Source organism: Symphalangus syndactylus, chromosome 15, assembly GCF_028878055.3.
Source record: "Symphalangus syndactylus isolate Jambi chromosome 15, NHGRI_mSymSyn1-v2.1_pri, whole genome shotgun sequence".
NCBI classification, from domain to species: Eukaryota; Metazoa; Chordata; class Mammalia; order Primates; family Hylobatidae; genus Symphalangus; species Symphalangus syndactylus.
This window is the reverse complement of record NC_072437.2, coordinates 85730492-85753855: the sequence shown is the minus strand read 5'-3', so window position 1 is coordinate 85753855 and position 23364 is coordinate 85730492. Positions and strand designations below refer to the sequence as shown.

Here is a 23364-nt window from a genome sequence, read left to right as displayed (position 1 = left end):
AGTTCCTTCACCAGTCCCTGAGATAAGATGAGATTAATGGTTCCTTTACCTCTTCCCCAGATGGCTGCTTCCTCTAATCCCTTTTTCTTCAAATGTTCACCTTATCATATGTAAAATATAGATTTACTGGGCTTTAACTAAAGTCTCATAAGTAGGTAATCATTTATCTCACTGCTGTCACCTGTTTTTTAAGGAAAATGTATAAATACTAAACCTCCTGAGAACCTTTTTGGAAAAAATAGCCACAGATGCTTCTGTGACTTACGTTTTTCCCAGGCACAGCCTCAAGCTGGCTCAATAAACCTGGATGATTTGAGACTTATGCCTCAATCACTCATTTTGGTTGTCACTCTCTCTCTGCTATGGTTTGAATGTGTACCCCAAAGTTCATGTGTTAAAAACTTAATCCACAATGCAACAGTGTTGAGAGGTGAGAGCTTTAAGCGGTGATTATGGCAGAGCCCTCATGAATGCATTAATGCTAATATCTTGAGAGGAGGTTAGTTATTGTGGGAGTGGGTTCCTGATAAAAAGACGAGTTGGCCCTTCCAACTTTTCCCTTCTTTCTCTCTCTCTCATGCACACGTGTGTGCATATATGTTCTTTTAACCGTCTACCCTTCCACCATGGGATGATACAGCAAGAAAGCCCTTATTAGATGCAGTCTCTTGACTTTGGTCTTTCCAGCCTCCATAACTGTCAGAAATAAATCTCTGTTCTTTATAAATTACCAAACAGAAACCATCCCTTATAGTGGCACAAAACAGACTAAGACAATCTCTCTGCCCTGTGAGAAGACAGTGAGAAGGCAGCCATCTGCAAGCCTGGAAGAAGGCCCTGACCAGGAAGAAACCCTACTGCCACGTTGATCTTCTTGGACTTCCCAGCCTCCAGAACTGTGAGAAATAAATATCTCTTGTTTAAGACACTCAGTCTATGGTATTTTGTTATAGTAGCCTCAGTTCACTAAGACACTAGTTAAGAAAACAAAAAGGCAAGCTGTGGACTGGGAGAAAATGTTTGCAAAGAACATATCTTATGAAGGACTTGGACCTAGAATATGTAAAGAATCCTCATCAATCAATAATAAAGCAAACAACTTGATAAATATATGGACAAAAGAATTGAACAGATATTTCACCAAGAAGAGATATTGTACTAGTCCGTTTTCACAATGCTTATGAAGACATACACAAGACTGGGTAATTTATAAAGAAAAATAGATTTAATGGACTCACAGTTCCATGTGGCTGGGGAGGCCGCACAATCATGGTGGAAGGTGAAAGTCACATCTTACATGGCAGCAGGCAAGAGAGAATGAGAGCCAAGTGAAAAGGGATACCCCTTGTAAAACCATCAAATCTCATGAGACTTATTCACTGCCATGAGAACAGTATGGGAGAAACCGCCTTTATGATTCAATTTCTGTCACTGGGTTCCTCCCACAACTTGTGGGGATTATGGGAGCTACAATTCAAGATGAGATTTGGGTGGGGACACAGCCAAACCATATCAGATATGATGGCAAATAAGCACATGAAAAGATGCTAAGCATCATGGGTCATTAGGAAAATAAAAGCCTAAACCAAACTGAGATAACTCTGCACATCTATTAGAATGAATAAGAAAAAATCCCCATGAAAACTGGCAATACCAAATGCAGGTGAAGATACAGAATTGTTAGAACTCTCATACATTGTTGGTGAGAATGCAAAATTGCACAACTGCTTTGGAAAACAATTTTCTATTTCATATAATGTTAATCATACACTTATAATAGAACCCAGTAACCTTACTCCAAGATATTTACTCACAAGACATGAAAACTTACGTTCATACCAAGACCTGTATGTAACAGTTACAGTGGCTTTATTCATAATCATCAAAATCTGGAAAGAAATGTTCTTCAACTAGTGAATGGATAAATCAACTGCGGTAAATTCATACAATGGAAACCCACTCAGCAATATAACGGAGCAAACATCTGATACACTCAGCAACATGGATGAATCTCAACTGCATTGTGCTACATGAAAGGAATCAGATATAAATGGCTACATGCTGTATGATTTCATTTATATGCCATTTTGGAACAGGCAAAATTCTGGACATAGAAAACAGGCCAGTGTTTGTGTGGGGCTGAGGATGTGGAGAGGGGTTGATGACAAAAGGACATGGGGGATTTTTTGGGGGTGATGCAGTGGTTCTGTATCTTGATTATCATGGTGGTAATATGATTATGTATTTGTTAAAAACTCAGAACTGCACACTAAAAAAGATGAATTTTACTGTCTGTATATTAAAACTAAAATCAAACTTTTTTAAAAAGCCAAAAAAAGAAAAGTGTAACGTGGATTTGCAGAAAAAAAATCAAGATGCAATTCAGCAGTAGAAAAGGTCAAAACAATGCTGAACTGAACTGCTCCACTTAATATCAAAAGTGGTCATCCTTGTGGGTGGAGCTGAGTTTATGAAGATTATTTATCTGCAGAGGCTAGCCTTAGCAGGTTCCTCCTCTCACTGGGCCTTAGAGGACTTGGAGAGCCTGGCTCTGGGGTGATGGTATTCATCGTCCCAGGCATTCGTGTTGAGGAGAGTAGGCCGCTCCTAGAACATAGTAAGTAGGAAGTCTGGGGCTAAGAGGGGATGCGAAGGTGAAGAGGAGAACCTAGACATTCAGAAGTCACATTTGCTAGCCAGTTTAAAGTTTTCTTTAATTGCATAGTAGTTGCATTTCATTATCCCAAAATCTTCAATAAAACCTGGTTGTATGTTATAGCCTGATCTTTACTAAGCTTTGAAGAGTTGGAATAGCCTAAGTCTACCCTCCCGTAAAGGAATGACAAGAAAGGAGCATCAGCCCAGAGAAGCATTAAGGTCAAGGAGGATGCCTTTGATGTCAGTATCTCTAGTACCCAAATGGTGACTAACACGTATGTACCCCATAAATGAGTATTTGAGTAAAAGCTGCTCTACCTTATACCAGTGTAACAAAATACAGATGTCCCCAGATTAAATGGTTTGATTTAATGATTTTTCTATTTTACAGTGGTGCAAAAGCAATAACATTCAGTAGGCTCCTTGACTTATGATGGGCTATTTCCAGATTAACTCGTTGTAAGTTGAAAATATAGTCAAGTTGAAAATCTTGTTTTCAACTTACAATGGGTCTATTTAGATGTAACTGCATTGTAAGTCGAGGAGCATCTGTCCTTTAAAATAGTTAAACTAGAAAACATTTTTCTTCTCCTGAAAACTTTAGGCTGTGTGGAGAAAGGTGGCATGATTCACATAAAGTACAAATGGTCATGAAAAAAAAAGCACCAAGCTGATGTTTATGAATCATATAAAAGAAGTGTCAACCCACATAAATATTACTCTAATTAGAGAACCCCCATATTGAATTCCCTTCTGCAGGATTCTCAACCAGTTGAACAGGATCTACCAGGAGTTATTGCAGCATGAGAACCTGATGGAGCTCCTTATTGCTACACTTTCTTCTACATTTTTCCAGATTCCCAGATGAAGGAAAGGTGATCCAGGCAAAGAGGCCCCTCTCCTGCCCAATTCCAGGACTCTACCAGGAAAGCACCATTTTCTTCCCTCCATTTACGCAGAAATAGCCTCAGTCTGGGGGATGCTGGAATGCTCCTCATACTGGCTATTTTGTTCTGCTCCAGTATATCCTATGTTAATGGCAGCCTCCCTGTTCTATTTTCATACCTCTTTTATGTATCTGTTATTATTGAGTCAGCTTTTTACCAGAAGATAATTTGAACTGAGGCTGAGAATATTCCCAGCAATGAAGTAGGAAGCAGGCCCTCCTCAATTTACCTGAAGAACATGTAACGAATACAATTAGGTTACAAGATGAAATAATGCAGTCAAGGTCATGCTGCCCAATTCCTCTTCCTTCACCTGTAACTCTTTCTTAGGACATTGATTTGGAAGAGAGAGTCCACTGTAGCTGGAGCCATTCTGTCACCCGCCCCCTGCCCTGGGCAACCCTGTGCTGACTGGATGTGCTTGATTTTTATTTTATTTTATTATTTTATTTCATTTCATTATTTCATTTTATTTTATTTTATTTTATTTTGAGACAGAGTCTCGCTCTGTCGCCCAGGCTGGAGTGCAGTGGCTCAATCTTGGCTCACTGCAAGCTCCGCCTCCCAGGTTCACGCCATTCTGCCTCAGCCTCCCAAGTAGCTGGGACTACAGGCGCCTGCCACCACGCCTGGCTAATTTTTTTGTATTTTTAGTAGAGACAGGGTTTCACCGTGTTAGCCAGGATGGTCTCGATCTCCTGACCTCATGATCCGCCCACTTTGGCCTCCCAAAGTGCTGGAATTACAGGCGTGAGCCACCGCGCCCGGCCTGGATGTGCTTGATTCTACCCCCAGACCTGAGCCTCTTGTTTAAACTCATCCAGTTTCTTTTCCCTCTTTCCTCTGGTCTATCCCTATGTTTGATATTTGAAGCTTCATATATAAAACTCAAGAATCCACCTTAATGGTTTTATATAGTATTATATGGTATGTATTGTAACTGAATCACAAATTTTAACTCACGCTGCAACTCAGATGTGTAAAGAAAACGAGTTTCTTTCTTTTTTTAATAGGGAGTCTGATTTTTTCCCAAATCTCTTTGTCACTAGTTGGGATGTGGGTCTGTGTAAAATGAATCAAATATTCAATGTGGTTCAACTTGGTCCCATTAAATCACGTTCACTCTGTCCTGGTTTAAAGGGCTGTCCTCTCAGTCATCTTTCTTCTTCTTGTGCCTTTTTTTTTTTTTTTTTTTTGAGACAGGGTCTCACTCTATCATCCAGGCTGTAGTGCAGTGGCACGATCTCAGCTCACTGCAACCTCTGCCTCCTAGGTTCAAGCAATTCTCCTGCCTCAGCCTCCTGAGTAGCTGGAATTACAGGCACCTGCCACCATGCCTGGCTAACTTTTGTAATTTTTGTGGAGACGGGGGTTTCACCATGTTGGCCAGGCTGGTCTCAAACTCCTGACCTCGGGTGATCCGCCTGCCTTAGCCTCCCAAAGTGTTAGGATTACAGGTGTGAGCCACTGCTTCCAGCCTACTTAAGACGTTCCTGTTGTAGCTGAGTGCAGTGGCTCACACCTGTAGTCCCAGCTACTAGGGGATGCTGAGTGGGAAGATCACTTGAGCCCAGGAGTTTGAGACTACAGTCAGCTATGATGGTGTCACTGCACTCCAGCCTGGGTGATAGAGCAAGACCATCTCTAAAAAAAGAACCCAGATGTAGGAGGTTGAAGAGTCCTGGCATCCATGTAGACTCAGTATGGTGTCCCTGGATTAGGCAGACCAGAGATGGGAAGAGTCCAAATAGAGGAACAAAGAGTGCTGAAGAGGTCCCTGTCTTTATGGCTACCTGATCATACCGTGTTACCAAATTTGCTTTGGTATAGGAGACTCTTTGGGATGACCTCCTCTCAGATGAGGCCTCAAAAGGGAAGCATGACAAGGCTGGGGCAGAGCAGGAGAATCCCCTCCTGCCTTCAACACTATCCTCATTTATCTAATGCACCTTCTTTCACCAGAGTAAAGATCACAGAGATGAAAAACTAACGTTTCACTCAAGTCTTTCCTCTTTATTTCTATTTACCACTATCCTTATGGGACAGAAAGGGGAAGGTTACCACCCTCACTCTATAAAATCTATAATTTATGGACTAACCCTAATCTTTCATATTCTTAAGGGAGAGATATAGGTCTGACTTGCAGGCATATTGCCTTATTCCATAATCCTATTTTGAATGTTAGAAATTGAATATTTAGGCTGGACACGGTGGCTCACGCCTGTAATCCGAGCACTTTGGAAGGCCAAGGCAGGCGAATCACTTGAGTCAGGAGTTTGAGACTAGCCTGGCCAACGTGGTGAAACCACGTCTCTACTAAATTACAAAAATTAGCTGGGTGTGGTGGTGCATGCCTGTAATCCCAGCCACTGGGGAGGCTGAGGCACGAGAATCACTTGAACCCAGGAGGCGGAGGCTGCAGTGAGCTGAGATTGCGCCACTGCACTCCAGCCTGGGGGACAAAGCAAGACTCCATCTCAACAAAAAAAAAGAAAAAGAAAAATCGAATATTACATTGGTCTATCTCTTTGCCTTCCTTCTGCAACAAACACTAACTATTTGGCCCTGCAAAATAAATGTATTAGTCTTATGTCAGCCTGTGGTAAATTAAAGACAATATTAGCCAAATTATTTGCTACTTCTTCCATTGAGAAGTGGAGTTTATTTTCCCTTCCTTTGGATCTGGGCTGCCAATAGTGACTTTCTTACGATCCTCCTATCAAATACTTGTTTTGCAAATATTTTATCTCAGTGCACAGTTTGCTTTTATATATATATATGAATTTATTTGGAATAATTAAGTAACATGATTACAAGGCGAAGTCTCACCATAGGCCACCTGCAAACTGGGGAAAGAGAGAATCCAGTAGTATCTCAGTCCAAGTCTGAAAGCCTCAAAACCAGGGAAGCTGGCAGTGTAGCTCTCAATCTGAGGCCAAAGGCCCAAGAGCCCATGGGGGGGCTGCTGGTGCAAGTCACAGAGTCCAAAGGCTGAAGAACCGGGAGCTTGATGTCCAAAGAGGACAAGAGGAAAAGCTGAGCTTCCAGCACCACACAGGAAGAGAGAGAGAGAGAAATCTGACTCAGAAAGCACGCTGCTTATCCCCCTTCTTCCACCTGCTTTGTTCTAGCTGCCCTGGCAGCTGATTGGATGGTGCCCACCTGCACTGAGGGTGGGTCTTCCTCTCCTAGTCTACTGACTCAAATATCCATCTCTTCTGGCAACACCCTCACATACCCACCCAGAAACAATGCTTCATCAGCCATCTAGGCATCCCTCAATCCAGTCAAGTTGATGCCTAATATTAATCATCACAGCATGGAAGTAAGAGTTCATAATTCATTACTCTAGTGTTTGCTACAAGGAGAGTACACCTTAATATTAAACCTTATTTGTATCCCAGGTACAGAATCCCAAAAGGTGGAGCATATCGTTTTTCATTAAGTAACGCTTGATGGCAACCATTGGCTCTCTAAGTTTCAGGACTTGGTAAGCATCTTCCAGACCGAGCCATCAGCCTTTTAACTCTGTTCTTCTGAAACAAGTAGTATTGTCCTTTTGATTGACGGAAATGTAACCGCACCACACAGATCTCTGGTTTCTGAAAATTTTTTCTATTGGCCCAGATTTACTTGATGTTTGAATATATTAGCTTGATTTCCTAAGAAGCTCTCTACTACCACTGTAAATGGTTCCCTCTCCCCAGTGCTGCACCCGTTTATTTTTTTTTAATTATACTTTAAGTTCTGGGGTACAAGTGCAGAACGTGCAGGTTTGTTACATAGTTATACATGTGCTGTGGTGGTTTGCTGCACCCATCAACCCACCATCTACATTAGGTATTTCTCCAAATGCTATCCCTCCCCCAGCCCCCAGCCCCTGACAGACCCTGGTGTGGGATGCCCCCCCACCTGTGTTCGTGTGTTTTCATTGTTCAACTCCCACTTACGAGTGAGAACATGCGGTGTTTGGTTTTCTGTTCTTATGTTAGTTTGCTGAGAATGAGGGTTTTCAGCTTCATCCATGTCCCTGCAAAGAACATGAACTCATCCCTTTTTATGGCTGCATAGTATTCCATTGTGTATATGTGCCACATTTTCTTTATCCAGTCTATCATTGGTGGGCATTTGAGTTGGTTCCAAGTCTTTGATATTGTAAACAGTGCTGCAATAAACATACATGTGTGTGTGTCTTTATAGTAGAATGATTTATAATCCTTTGGTTATATACCCAGTAATGGAATTGCTGGTCAAATGACATTTCTAGTTCTAGATCCTGGAGGAATTACCACACTGTCTTCCACAATGGTTGAACTAATTTATATTCCCACCAACAGTGTAAAAGTGTTCCTATTTCTCCACATTCTCTCCAGCATCTGTTGTTTCCTTTTTAATGTTAGCCATTCTAACTGGCATGAGATGCTATCTCATTGTGATTTTGGTTTGCATTTCTCTAATGACCAGTGATGATGAGCTTTTTTTCATATGTTTGTTGGCTGCGTAAATGTTTTCTTTTGAGAAGTGTCTATTCGTATCTTTTGCCCACTTTTTGATGGAGTTGTTTTTTTTTTTCTTGTACATTTGTTTATGTTCTTTGTAGATTCTGGATATTAGCCCTTTGTCAGATGTATAGATTGCAAAAATTTTCTCCCATTCTGTAGGTTGCCTGTTCACTCTGATGATAGTTTCTTTTGCTGTGCAGCTCTTTAGTTTCATTAGATCCCATTTGTCTATGTTGGCTTTTGTTGCTGTTGCTTTTGGTGTTTTAGTCACAAAGTCTTTGCCCATGCCTATGTCCTGAATGGTATCACCTAGGTTTTCTTCTAGGGTTTTTATAGTTTTAGATCTTATGTTTAAGTCTTTAATCCATCTTAAGTTTATTTTTTGTATAAAGTGTAAGGAAGGGATCCAGTTTCAGCTTTCTGCATATGGCTAACCAGTTTTCCCAACACCATTTATTAAATAGGGAATCCTTTCTTATTGCTTCTTTTTGTCAGATTTGTCAAAGATCAGATGGTTGTAGATGTGCGGTGTTATTTCTGAGGCCTCTGTTCTGTTCCATTGGTCTATTTATCTGTTTTGGTACCAGTACCATGCTGTTTTGGTTACTGTAGCCTTGTAGTATAGTTTGAAGTCAGGTAACGTGATGCCTCCAGCTTTGTTCTATTTGCTTAGGATTGTCTTGGCTATGTGGGCTCTTTTTGGGTTCCATATGAAATTTAAAGTAGTTTCTTCCAATTCTGTGAAGAAAGGCATTGGTAGCTTGATGGGGATAGCATTGAATCTATAAAATACTTTGGGCAGTATAGCCATTTTCACGATATTGATTCTTCCTATCCATGAACATGGAATGTTTTTCCATTTGTTTGTGTCCTCTCATTTCCTTGAGCAATGGTTTGTAGTTCTCCTTGAAGAGGTCCTTCACATCCCTTGTAAGTTGGATTCCTAGGTATTTTATTCTCTTTGTAGTAATTGTGAATGGGAGTTCACTCATGATTTGGCTCTCGGTTTGTCTGTTATTGGTGTATAGGAATGCTTGTGATTTTTGCACATTGATTTTGTATCCTGAAACTTTGCTGAAGTTGCTCATCAGCTTAAGGAGATTTGGGGATGAGATGATGGGGTTTTCTAAACATACAATCATGTCATCTGCAAACATAGACAATTTGACTTCCTCTTTTCTAATTGAATTCCCTTTATTTCTTTCTTTTGCCTGATTGCCCTGGCCAGAACTTCCAATACTATGTTGAATAGGAGTGGTGAGAGAGGGCATCCTTGTCTTGTGCTGGTTTTCAAAGGGAATGCTTCCAGTTTTTGCCCATTCAGTATAATATTGGCTGTGGGTTTGTCATATATAGTTCTTATTATTTTGAGATAACGTTTCATCAATACCTAGTTTATTGAGAATTTTTAGCATGAAGGGCTGTTGAATTTTGTCAAAGGCCTTTCTGCATCTATTGAGATAATTGTGTGGTTTTTGTCATTGGTTGTGTTTATGGGATGGATTAGGTTTATTGATTTGTGTATGTTGAACCAGCCTTGCATCCCAGGGATGAAGCCGACTTGATCATGGTGGATAAGCTTTTTGATGTGCTTCTGGATTTCATTTGCAAGTATTTTGTTGCCAACTTTTGCATCTATGTTCAACAGGGATATTGGCCTGAAATTTTCTTTTTTTTGTTGTGTCTCTGCCAGGTTTTGGTATCAGGATGATGCTGGCCTCGTAAAATGAGTTAGGGTGGATTCCTTCTTTTTCTATTGTTTGGAGTAGTTTCAGAAGGAATGGTACCAGCTCCTGTTTGTACCTATGGTAGAATTTGGCTATGAATCCATCTGGTCCTGGACTGTTTTTATTTGGTAGGCTATTAATTACTGCCTCTATTTCAGAACTTGTTATTGGTCTACTCAGGAATTTGACTTCTTCCTCATTTAGTCTTGGGAATGTGTGTGTTTGCAGGAATTTATCCATTTCTTCAAGATTTTATAGTTTATATGTGTAGAGGTGTTTATAGTAGTCTGATGGTAGTTTGTATTTCTGTGGGATTGGTGGCGATATCCCCTTTTTTTTTATTGCATCTATTTGATTCTTCTCTCTTTTCTTCTGTATTAGTCTGGCTAGCAGTCTATCTATTTTGTTGATCTTTTCAAAAAGCAGCTCCTGGATTCATTGATTTTTTGAAGGGTTTTTCGTGTCTCTATGTCCTTCAGTTCTGCTCTGATCTTAGTTATTTCTTGTCTTCTGCTAGCTTTTGAATTTGTTTGCTCTTGTTTCTCTAGTTCTTTTAATTGTGATGTTAGGGTGTCAATTTTAGATCTTTCCTGCTTTCTCTTGTGGGCATTTAGTGCTATAAATTTCCCTCTACACACTGCTTTGAATGTGTCCCAGAGATTCTGGTACATTGTATCTTTGTTCTCATTGGTTTCAAAGAACATCTTTATTTCTGCCTTAATTTCGTTATTTACCCAGTAGTAATTCAGGAGCAGGTTGTTCAGTTTCCATGTAGTAGTGCAGTTTTGAATGAGTTTCTTTTCTTTTTTTTGAGACGGAGTTTCACTCTTTTTGCCCAGGCTGGAGTGCAATGGCACCATCTTGGCTGACTGCAATCTCCACCTCCCAGGTTCAAGTGATTCTCCTGCCTCAGCCTCCTGAGTAGCTTGGATTACAGGCATGCACCACCACCCTGGCTAGTTTTGTATTTTTAGTAGAGATGGGGTTTCTCCATGTTGGTGAGGCTGGTCTTGAACTCCCAGCCTTAGGTGATCCTCCCGCCTCGGCCTCCCAAAGTGCTGAGATTACAGGCATGAGCCACTGTGCCCGGCCTTGAATGAGTTTCTTAATCCTGAGTTCTAATATGATTGCACTGTGATCTGAGAGACTGTTTGTTATGATTTCCGTTCTTTTGCATTTGCTTAAACTCCCACACAATAATAGTGGGAGACTTTAACACCCCATTGTCAATATTAGACAGATCAATGTGACAAAAAATTAACAAGGATATTTAGGACTTGAACTCAGCTCTGGACCAAGGAGACCTAGTAGACATCTACAGCACTCCTCACCTCAAATCAACAGCATACACATTCTTCTCAGCACATCGCACTTATTCTAAAATTGACCACATAATTGGAAGCTTTTTAATTTTTTATAGTGCCTCTTGAAAAGCAGAAGGACCAGATGGTACAAGCAGGCTGGTGACCAACAGGATGTGACATAAATTATGCTATATGTTTTGTCAGGCTAGGTCATAAGAATCCTTGCAGTTTTTTTCTCAGGCTCTTTGACTACTCACTCTAGAGGAAAACCAGCACCATGTAAAAAGTATGATTGCCATACAACTGCCATGTTTTAAAGAAGCCAATGCTAGCCACATAGGGAGGCCATGTAGAGAAAGGGACAAAGCTTTGCAGGAGCCGCCCTGGGCAGAGCTTGACTTAGATCTTTGGTGGCCTCATGTAAACCTGGCAGCCAGCCTCTTCTAGAACCCTAGCCCAGGGACTGGAGCAGGAAATGGACCTTCAAAGTGAAGACTGCCTTGTTCTGCCCCTCCTTCTGGCTTAGATTGAAAAATGGGCTTCCTAATGGGTTAAATCCTTTAAAACAAGGAGCTGGGGGGGAAGAGTGTCGTGTACTCCTAGAGAAAGGTACATAGTTGTCCAGCTGGGAACGTGCTTGGCCCAACCCTGCGGGCATCTGACTGGTCTTCCAGCTCAGGAAAAAGAATTTGAAAGAGGCTTAGCATGAAGGGGAATCAAAGAGGAGGTTGTGATTTGGCCAAAGGTGCGTGGTTTAGTGCTGTAATTGTCTTATTATTTTATATATATATATATATATTTCTTGGAGTAAACATTTTAAATAAACGACATCATTGTCTAAAAAAAAAAAAAAAAGCAATGGTCTGAAACTCCTGGCCTCAAGTAATCCTCCTGCCTTGGCCTCCCAAAGTGCTAGGGTTACAGGCATGAGCCACGGTGAGAGGAGTGACCATTGCTTTTGATCATCAATGAAAATATCAACATGGGGTAAAGATAAAACAAAACAAAATTACAAAAAATAGTTTTTGCCTTGCTAACAACACTTTGAGAACCACTAAACACTACTGAGACAAAGAAATTAGTCAAGCCATAGATAACTATTGGTAACAACCAAAAATAAAGGATTGTGTTTTTATATAGCAACTTACAACGTAATTTCTCATGCATTATCTTACTTGATGCTCATAACACTCTTGATATGGTAGGTAAAGCTGGTATTATTTTTCACACATATAAGAAACATCCTTTGGGCTAACTGAAGTAACTTGTTCATTGTCTTAGCTGATAGGTGACGGAGCTGGCCTTCTAAACCAGACTTGGTGACTCTAGCTGCAGAATTTTCCCCACAATACCACATTTCCTCCTGCCCTGCCAATGTAGCTGGGATTACAGGTGCATGCCACCACGCCCAGCCAATATTTGTATTTTTAGTAGAGTTGCGGTTTTACCATGTTGATCAGGCTGGTCTTGAACTCCTGACCTCATGATCCACCCACCTCAGCCTCCCAAAGTGCTGGAATTACAGGCATGAGTCACCATGCTCGGCCTTTCCCCCCATTTTAATAAATTTAAGTTTTAAATTATCAGCCCATGAATTTTTATTTTATTAATGACTTGTAATATAATACGTTCTTTTTTAATGTTTACATTCAACTTTCGAGATAATTATAGGTTCACATGCAGTTGTAGGAAATAATACAGAGTGATCCCTTGGACCCTTTACTTAGTTTCCAACAATAGTAACATCATAACTAAGATATTGATACAGTCTAGATACAGAGCATTTCCACCACTAATAAGGATCCCTCTTGTTGTCCTTTTATAGCCATACTCCTCTCCCATACCTCTCCCTCACTCTGGCACCTGCTAATTTGTTCTCCATTTTGTCATTTTGAGAATGTTATTTAAATGGAATCATATAGGCCAGGTGTGGTGGCTCACATCTGTAATCCCAGCACTTTGGGAGGCCGAGGCGGGTGGATCATGATGTCAGGAGTTCAAGACCAGTCTGACCAACATGGTGAAACCAAGTCTCTACTAAAAATACAAAAATTAGCCAGGCATGGTGGCGTGTGCTTGTAATCTCAGCTACTCAGGAGGCTGAGGTAGGAGAATCGCTTGAAGCTGGGAGGCAGAGGTTGCGGTGAGCCGAGATCGCGCCATGGCATTGCAGCCTGCTCGACAGAGGGAGACTCCATCTACAAAAAAAAAAAAAAAGGAATCATATAATGTGTAACCTTTTGGGATTGGCTTTTGTTTTTTTCTTCTGAGACTAAATCTCACTGTCGCCCAGGCTGGAGTGCAATGGCTGGATCTTGGCTCACTGCAACCTTTGTCTCCACAGTTCAAGCAATTCTCCTACCTCAGCCTCCCTAGTAGCTGGGACTACAGACATGTGCCACTATGCCTGGCTTATTTTTGTATTTTTATGGAGACGTGGTTTCACCATGTTGACCAGGCTGGTCTTGAACTCCTTCCTGACCTGAAATGCTCTGCCCGACTTGGCCTCCCAAAGTCCTGGGATTACAGGCGTAAAGTCACCATGCCCAGCTGGGATTGGCTTTTTAAACTCAGTAGAATTCTGAATGTATTAATCGTTTGTTCCTTTTTATTTCTTAGTATTCTATGGTATGAATTTATCACAATTTGTTTAGCTATTCATTAATCAGAGGAATTGTTTCTAATTTTTGGCTACTATAATAATGCTGCTGTAAACATTAGTGTACAGGTTTTTGTGTGAACACAAGTCTTCCTTTCACTGGGATAAATGCCCAGGAGTGCATTTCCTGGGTTGTATGGTAGTTGCGTGTTTAGTTTTTTAAAGAAACTGACAAACTGTTTCCCATTTTACATTCCCACCAGCAATGTATGAATGATTCATGCCCATGTCAACATTTTTATTGCACTATTTTTTATTTTAGCTAATCTGACAGGTGTGTAGTAATATCACATTGCTGTTTTAATTTTTATTTCCCCCAATGTCTAAAGATGTTGAACATCTTTTCATGTGCTTATTTTCTATTTATATGTCCTCCTTGGGAAAATATATGTTCATGTTTTTTGCCTATTTTATAATTGGATTATTTGCTTTTATATGTTGTGTTTGAAAGTAATTCATATATTCTATGTATTAGCTTTGTTGGATGTGGTTTGCAAATATTTTTCCTCTCTGTGTAGCTTGACTTTTTATCCTTTTTTTTTTTTCTCTGAGATGGAGTCTCTCCCAGGCTGGAGTGCAGTGGCGCGTTCTTGGCTCACTGCAACCTCTACCTCCCAAGTTCAAGCAATTTCCTCCCTCAGCCTCCCAAGTAGCTGGGACTACAGGTCTGCACCAACACACCTGGCTAATTTTTATATTTTTTTTATTAGAGATGAGGTTTCGCCACACTGGCCAGGCTGGTCTTGAACTCCTGACCTCAGGTGATCCACCCCCCTGCCTCAGCCTCCCAAAGTGCTGGGATTACAAGTGTGAACCACCGTACCTGACTGACTTTTTACTTTAACATGGCCTTTTGCAAAGCCAAAGCTTTTATTTTGATGGGGCACAATTTATCAATTTTTGTTTTATGGATTATGCTTTTGGTGTTGTCTAAGAATTCTTTTTTTTTTTTTTTTTTTTTTTTTTTGAGACGGAGTCTCGCTCTGTCCCCCAGGCTGGAGTGCAGTGGCACAATCTCGGCTCACTGCAACCTCCGCCTCCTGGGTTCACGCCATTCTCCTGCCTCAGCCTCTCCGAGTAGCTGGGACTACAGGCGCCCGCCACCATGCCCGGCTAATTTTTTGTATTTTTAGTAGAGACAGGGTTTCACCGTGGTCTCGATCCCTTGACCTCGTGATCCGCCCGCCTCGGCCTCCCAAAGTGCTGGGATTACAAGCGTGAGCCACCGCGCCCAGCCTGTCTAAGAATTCTTTACCTAGTTTTAGATCTTGAAATTTTCTCCTTTTTTTTCTTTTTTTTTGAGACGGAGTCTCGCTCTGTCGCCCAGGCTGGAGTACAGTGGCGCAATCTCGGCTCACTGCAAGCTCCGCCTCCCGGGTTCACGCCATTCTCCTGCCTCAGCCTCTCCGAGTAGCTGGGACTACAGGCGCCCGCCACCACGCCCGGCTAATTTTTTTTTGTATTTTTAGTAGAGACGGGGTTTCACCGTGGTCTCGATCTCCTGACCTTGTGATCTGCCCGCCTCGGCCTCCCAAAGTGCTGGGATTACAAGCGTGAGCCACCACGCCCGGCCTCTCCTTTTTTTTCTAAATGTTTTATAGTTTTGTGTTTTACAGTTAAGGTAATTTTGAGTTAAGTTTTGTATAATATGTGAGATTTTGGTCAGGGTTCTTTTTGATTGTTTGCTTGCCTATGGATGTCCAATTCCTCCAGCACCATTTGTTTAAAAGACCATATTTCCTCTGTTGAATTACTTTTGCACCTTTGTCAAAAATCAGTTGGGCATATTTGTGTGAGCCTATTTTTAGGTTTCTTATTAAGTTTCATCAATCTATGTGTCTCTCTCTCCCCAGCAATACCACACAGTCTTGATTATTGTAGCTATTATAGTAAATGTTGAACTCAGACTGTTTCTTCCCAGTTTGTTCTTTTCAAAATTGTTTTAGCTATTCTAGTTTTTCTTTGTCTTTTCACATAAAGTTTATAATACTACATCTGTATGTATAAAAAGTTTTGCTTGAATTTTGATAGAAATACATTAAACGTATATGTCAATTTGGGGAAGAACTGACACATTTACTGTGTTGGGTCTTCCAATCCATTAACATGGTACATCTCTCCACCTAATTATCTTCTTTGATTTATGTCATCAGTATTGTGTAGTTTTCAGCAGATAAGTCCTGTTCATGTTTCATTAGATTTACATGCATTTCATTTTTAAAAGGAATTTTAGGTGGTATTGTATTTTCGATTTGGGTCCATGTGTTCATTGCTTGTACCTAGAAATACAATTGATTTTTGTATATTTTTCTTGTTTCCTGAGATCTTGCAGGGCTCACTTATCAATTCAAAGACTTTTTTTTTTTTTCGGTAAAATGTTTGGGATTTTATTCATAGACAATCATATTATTCTTGTCAGGCCTCTGAGCCCAAGCCTGCAGGTATTCATCCAGATGGCCTGAAGTAACTGAAGATTCACAAAATAAGTGAAAATGGCCTGTTCCTGCCTTAACTGATGACATTCCACAATTGTGATTTGTTCCTGCCCCACCTTAACTGAATGATTAACCTTGTGAAATTCCTTCGCCTGGCTCAGAACCTCCCCCACTGAGCACCTTGTGACCCCTGCCCCTGCCCACCAGAGAACACCCCCTTTGACTAATTTTCCTGTACCTACCCAAATCCTATAAAATGGCCCCACCCCCATCTCCCTTCGCTGACTCTCTTTCTGGACTCAGCCCGTCTGCACCCAGGTGATTAAAAAGCTTTATTGCTCACACAAAGTGTGTTTGGTGGTCTCTTCACACGGATGCGCATGAAAATTCTGTTTGTGTTGCTGTAAAGGAATACCTGAGGGTTGGTAATTTATAAAGAAAAAAAGGTTTATTTGGCTCATGGTTCTGCAGGCTAAACAAGAAGCCTAGAGGCAGCATCTGCTTCTGGTGAGGGACTCAGGAAACTTCTCCAAATGGCAGAGGGTGAATGGGAGCTGGCATGTGCAGAGATCACACCGGAAGAGAGCAGAAGTGAGAGAGAAAGAGGGAAGGTGCTAGGCTGTTTTTAACAATGAGATCTTGGGAGAACTCTCACAGGAGCCAATACAGTGAGAACTTTCTCATTACCCAGAGGACAGCACCAAGCCCTTCATGAAGGATCGGCCTCCGTGACCCAAACACCTTCCACCAGACCTCACCTTTAACACTGGAAAATCAGATTTCACTATGAGGTTTGGATGGTCAAATATCCAAACTATAGCAACAATCATGTTATCTGTAAATAGAGTTTTCTTTCTTTTCACTCCATATGCTTGTAATTGCTTTTCTTGTCTATTGCACTGACAAGAACTTCCAGCACTATATTGAATAAAAGTGGTGAGAGCGAACACCCTTGCCTTGCTCCCAATCTTATGAGAAGAGCATTCAGTCTTCTCACACCATTAAGTATAATATTCTTATCCACCACAGGTTTTTTGTAATCTGGTTTATCAAGATAAGGAAGTTCCCCTCTATTCCTGTTTATCTGAGAGTTTTTAATCATGAATGAATGTTGGAATTTGTAAGATGCTTTTTCTGTTTTTTTTTTTTTTTTGAGATGGAGTTTCACTCTTGTTGCCCAGGCGGAGTGCAATGGCACCATCTCGGCTCACTGCAACCTCTGCCTCCCAGGTTCAAGGATTCTCCTGCCTCAGCCTCCTGAATAGCTGGAATTATGGGCACATGCCACCACGTCCAGCTAATTGTGTATTTTTAGTAGAGACGGGGTTTCTCTGTGTTGGTCAGGCTAGTCTCAAACTTCTGACCGCAGGTGATCTGCCTGCCTCGGCCTTGCAAAGTGCTGGGATTACAGGTGTGAGCTACCACGCCTGGCCTGTTTTTTTTTTGTTTTTTTTTTTTTTGTAATGGGGTCTCATTATGTCACCCAGACTGGAGTGCTGTGGCACGATGATGGCTCACTGCAGCCTTGACCTCCTGGGCTCAAGTGATTCCCCCCCCATCTTAGTCTCTGGAGTAGCTAGGACCACAGGTGTGCTCCACCATGACTGGCTAATTTTAAAATTATTTATAGAAATGAAGTCTTGCTGAGAGGTGACAGCGTGCTGGCAGTCCTCACAGCCCTCGCTTGCTCTTGGTGCCTCCTCTGCCTGGGCTCCCACTTTGGCGGCACTTTAGGAGCCCTTCAGCCCACCACTGCACTGTGGGAGCCCCTTTCTGGGCTGGCCAAGACCGGAGCCGGCTCCCTCAGCTTGCAGGGAGGTGTGGAGGGAGAAACGCGAGCGGGAAATGGTGCTTGTGGGCCAGCTGGAGTTCCGGGTGGGCGTGGGCTTGGCGGGCCCCGCACTCAGAGCAGCCAGCTGGCCCTGCAGGTCCCGGGCAATGAGGGGCTTAGCGCCCAGGCCAGCAGCTGTGGAGGGTGTACTGGGTCCCCCAGCAGTGCCAGCCCACCTGCGCTGCACTCAATTTCTCGCCAGGCCTTAGCTGCCTTCCCGCGGGGCAAGGCTCAGGACCTGCAGCCCGCCATGCCTGAGCCTCCCACCCCCTCCGTGGGCTCCTGTGCCACTAAGCCTCACCAATGAGTGCCGCCCCCTGCTCCATGGCACCCAGTCCCATCGACCACCCAAGGGCTGAGGAGTGCAGGTGCATAGCGCTGGACTGGCAGGCAGCTCCACCTGCAGCCCCTGTGTGGGATCCACTAGGTGAAGCCGGCTGGGCTCCTGAGTCTGGTGGGGACGTGGAGAACGTTTATGTCTAGCTCAGGGATTGTAAATACACCAATCAGCACTCTGTATCTAGCTCAAGGTTTGTAAACACACCAATCAGCACCCTGTGTTTAGCTCAGGGTTTGTGACTGCACCAATCGACACTCTGTATCTAGCTACTCTGGTGGGGCCTTGGAGAACCTTTATGTCTAGCTCAGGGATTATAAATACACCAATTGGCACTCTGTATCTAGCTCAAGGTTTGTAAACATGCCAATCAGCACCCTGTGTCTAGCTCAGGGTTTGTGAATGCACCAATCGACACTCTGTATCTAGCTGCTCTGGTGGGGACATGGAGAACCTTTGTGTCTAGCTCAGGGATTGTAAACGCACCAATCAGCACCCTGTCAAAACAGACCACTCGGCTCTACCAATCAGTAGGATGTGGGTGGGGCCAGATAAGAGAATAAAAGCAGGCTGCCCGAGCCAGCAGTGGCAACCTGCTCAGGTCCCCTTCCACACTGTGGAAGCTTTGTTCTTTCGCTCTTTGCAATTAATCTTGCTACTGCTCACTGTTTGGGTCCACACTGCTTTTATGAGCTGTAACACTCACCGTGAAGGTCTGCAGCTTCACTCCTGAAGCCAGCAAGACCACGAGCCCACCGGGAGGAACGAACAACTCCAGACACGCCGCCTTAAGAGCTGTAACACTCACCGTGAAGGTCACTCACTGTGAAGGTCTGCAGCTTCACCCCTGAGCCGGCGAGACCACGAGCCCACCAGAAGGAAGAAACGCCGAACACATCCGAACATCAGAAGGAACAAACCCCAGACACGCCACCTTAAGAGCTGTAACACTCACCGCGAGGGTCCGCGGCTTCATTCTTGAAGTCAGTGAGACCAAGAACCCACCAATTCTAGACACATTGCTATGTGGCCCAACCAGTTTAGTCTCGAACTCCTGGGCTCAAGCAATCCTCCCACCTTGGCCTCCCAAAGTGTTTCTATTACAGGCGTGAACCATTGTGCCCAGCTACTTTTTTTGTCTTAATTGAAATTATCGTGATTTTTCTAACTTATTCTGTTAATATAGTACATTACACATATTTTCAAATATTAAAACAAACTTACATCTCTGGAATAAATCCCACTTGGTCACATTGTACAATTCTTTTTATATATTTCTGAATTATATTTGCTAATATTTTGCTATGGATTTTTCCATCAATATTCATGAGAAATGTCAGTATTTTTCTTTTTGTACGGTCTTTTCCTGGTTTTGGTAGTGGGGTAATTCTAACTTCATACAATACATTGGGAACTGTTCCTTCCTCTTCTAGAAGAGGTTGTATGTAATTGGTGTTTTTTTTTTTTTTTTTTTTGAGACGGAGTTTTGCTGTGTCACCCAGGCTGGAGTGCAGTGGCGCGATCTCGGCTCACTGCAAGCTCCGCCTCCGGGGTTCAGGCCATTCTCCTGCCTCAGCCTCCCGAGGAGCTGGGACTACAGGCGCCCGCCAACACGCCCGGCTAATTTTTTGTATTTTTTTTAGTAGAGACAGGGTTTCACCGTGTTAGCCAGGATGGTCTCGATCTCCTGACCTCGTGATCCGCCCGCCTCGGCCTCCCAAAGTGCTGGGATTACAGGCTTGAGCCACCGCGCCCGGCCGTAATTGGTGTTAATTCTTGTGTAAACATTTGATAGAATTCATCAGTGAAAGCTTTTGGGCCTGGAGATCTCAGGTTTTTTTTTTTTTTTGAGTTTAAAAATTACAATTACAATTTTCTCTAGTTAGAGGACTATTTTCTCTAGTTAGAGGGCTATTTAAATTATCCTTTTCATATTAGGTTATTTGTAGTAATTTGTGCCTTCTGAGGAATTCGCTCATTTTGTCAAAGTTGTCAAATTTATGTTGTGTGGTGTTATTTATGGCATTCCTTTTTGGTGTCTGAAGGTTCTGTAATTATATCCCCTGGTACGTTCCTCACATTGGCAATTTGTGTCTTCTCTTTTTCTGTTTTCTTTGCAGTCTTGCTGCAGGTTTGTTAAATTTATTAATCTTTTCAAAACCCAGATCCTTGGTTGGGTGTGGTCGCCCACACCTGTCATCCCAGCACTTTGGGAGGCTGAGGCAGGAGGATCGCTTGAACCCACGAGTTGGAGACCAGCCTGGGCAACATAGAGAGATTCTGTCCCTAAAGAAATAAAATAAAAAAATCAACCAAGCCTGGTGGCACACATCTGTGGTCCCAAACTACTTGAGAGGCTGAGGTGGGAGGCTCCCTTGAGCATGGGAGGTTGAGGCTGCACTGAGCTGTGATGGCGTCACTGCACTCCAGCCTGGGTGACAGACCAAGACCCCGTCAATCAGTCAATCAATAGGTTCCCTGGAGACTCCAGCCTGCCGCCAGCTTTGGTAACTAGTGGCCAACTGTCAGGCCTCTGAGCCCAAGCCTGAACGTGTACATACAGATGGCCTGAAGCAAGTGAAGAATCACAAAAGAAGTGAAATTGGCCAGTTCCTGCCTTAACTGATGACATTCCACCACTGTGATTTGTTCCTGCCCCACCTTAACTGAGCGATTAACCTTGTGAAATTCCTTCTCCTGGCTCAGAACCTCCCCTACTGAGCACCTTGTGACCCCCGCTCCTGCCCGTAAGAGAAAAACCCCCTTTGACTGTAATTTTCCACTACCCATCCAAATCCTATAAAACAGCACCACCCCTATCTCCCTTTGCTGACTCTCTTTTCAGACTCAGCCCGCCTGCACCCAGTTAAAATTAACGGCCTTATTGCTCACACAAAGCCTGTTTGGTGGTCTCTTCACACGAATGTGCGTGACACCGATCATCTCTTTGAGCATCACAAGCGCGTGACACCGACCATCTTCTCTTTGAGCATTACAAGTGGTTTTATTCATTGCTGTAGCCCAAGGGCTCAAGGCTGTTTAGCACGAAGTAGACACTGGGTAATCATTTCTTGAATGAAACCCATTTTACAGACGAGGCAACTGAGGCTGAGAGAAGTTAAGATCACACAAGTGGCGGCGCTGGTCACCTTTACATTGCAATTCACTAGGAAGTGTTCAGGTTGCTTTCTGACCGCAGGGCAGATATTGGGGCTAAGGTGCCCAGTTCCAAAGGTCAAAGCTTGCTCCGCGCCCGCCAGGGAGCTGGTCTAGCAGCTGCAGTGTTAACCCGAGGCCCCGCCCCCAACGGGTGGGGCGAAGCGGGGCGTAGGTGAGCGCTGCAGAGAGGCTGCGCCTTGGGACGCCTATCGCCTGTGCGCCTGCGCGCGGCGCCCAGGGGACGGGGTCCGACTCAGAAATGGCGGCCTCCATGTTCTACGGCCGGCTGGTGGCCGTCGCCACCCTTCGGAACCACCGGCCTCGGACGGCCCAGCGGGCCGCTGCTCAGGTAATGCCTTCCAGCCCGCTGTCATCTCGAGGGTCGGCAGGAGAAAGGGTGAGGTGTGAGGGGTCCCGTGGCCCGACTCGGGGTCACTTCGCCGGCAGTGACATTTTCTGGGTGCCCTGCAAGGCCCTCGGGCGACTTGCCCGGGAGTGCTGCTCGCCAGGACTACGAGCGAGCCCATGTTTGCGCCGCTCTGCCTCAGCCCTTCGTCCGCGAGGATCCCCGGCGGCCCGGCCGTGGCTGCTCCTGCAGTTTCTGAGGGATGGGCGGGAGCAGGTGGGCTCTGAGTGGAGGTGAGGGGGTCAGGACAGTTTCTGCTGCCATTCCGGTGTCTGGCACGGTGGGCTGAGACTTGCGCGGCCCCTCTTTGGGCAGGGGGGAATGCCCTTCAAATATACTTTTGTGTTTCTTGAGAGCTGTCATAGGTGGGAATGTCAGAGGACCAGCGGTGCTTACTGACTTGCCTTTTGTGGGGCAAGGTAGGGAAGTTTCCCCTCTTCTCCAAGTAGTTGTATGCTCTTCTACTTGTTAATAGCAGTAATAAGATTATGTTTTCTACCTAACCAGTTGGAGAGGTAAGAAAATAATCTTTTGTATAGCCTTATTTCTGGATAGGCTATAGCGTGATAGTTACTGGCTTTGTTTTGAATATTTGATGTGTGCCAGGTAATGTGCTAAGCGCTTCACGTGTAGTCTCTCAGGTTTTTCAGCAACCGTGAGGAAGTCATTCAATACCTGCATCATTGTTGAACATATTATGGTTAAGAGAACAAGTAATTTGGACTAGGTCATATAGGAGGTAAGATCAAAGCTCAGATTTAATCCCAGAGCTGTCTGGTTCTAAAGCCGTGTCCTTGAGTAGGCTCCACAACTTCGAAAACAAACATCTTCCTTCCAACTTTGACAACAAAAAACTGTGGAAGGGCATTATTGGTGTCCTAAGTCAATTCCAGAGTTTTGGGTTTTTATCTGAAGTAACTCTTCATACATGTCATAGTATGAATTGATTTAGGGCCCTCCCGCCCCTACCTTTTTTTTTTTTTTTCTCATTTTAATTGAAGTTGGTCATACTTTCAGCCTAGGGGTAGTGAGTTCTGTGAGTTTGCTTCCCAATAGAAGAAATGACTTTTTGGCCTTGAACTTCCTTCTTATGAATCTTACAAGAGTGCTGTTTAGTTTTTAGAAAATGGAGAATTTAGTGACAAATACGTTTTCATTCTAGTCAAAATCTTTATCTTTTTGGAAGTTCGTTTAAAAGCTTTCATTTCTCCATATGGAAATTTCCAATATTATTTTCTTTATAACATTTGCTCTCTTCTACCCTGGTATTAAGAAATGCAGCCCTAGAGTTTGGAAGAACCTTAGTCTAACCCTTTGCTTTTGTAGATGAGGACATAGAAGTACGGAGTCTTAAGAAACTTGTTCAAGGTCACACATTTAATTTAGGAATTTGTTTTCC

General features: G+C 43.2%; 2 protein-coding genes across 4 annotated transcripts in view; both read left to right on the top strand.

Moving 5' to 3' along the window:
- Positions 1 to 16557, top strand: part of MED4 (mediator complex subunit 4) — an 80630-nt gene extending 64073 nt beyond the window's left edge. The window contains exon 9 of one of the 3 annotated variants that reach the window (XM_063619156.1): positions 16217 to 16557. In XM_063619156.1, coding sequence (XP_063475226.1) covers positions 16217 to 16264 — 48 coding nt within the window. In that variant the 3' untranslated portion in view covers positions 16265 to 16557. Of the gene's footprint in view, positions 1 to 738; positions 2458 to 3417; positions 4745 to 16216 lie in introns of those variants that run through there. The other 2 variants (XM_063619155.1, XM_063619154.1) reach the window with 2 other exon arrangements.
- A 5101-nt stretch (positions 16558 to 21658) lies between these two features.
- Positions 21659 to 23364, top strand: part of SUCLA2 (succinate-CoA ligase ADP-forming subunit beta) — a 61481-nt gene continuing 59775 nt past the window's right edge. The window contains exon 1 of the mRNA XM_055243999.2: positions 21659 to 21908. Within this exon, the coding sequence (XP_055099974.1) occupies positions 21819 to 21908 (90 nt within the window). The 5' untranslated portion in view covers positions 21659 to 21818. The remainder of the gene's footprint in view (positions 21909 to 23364) is intronic.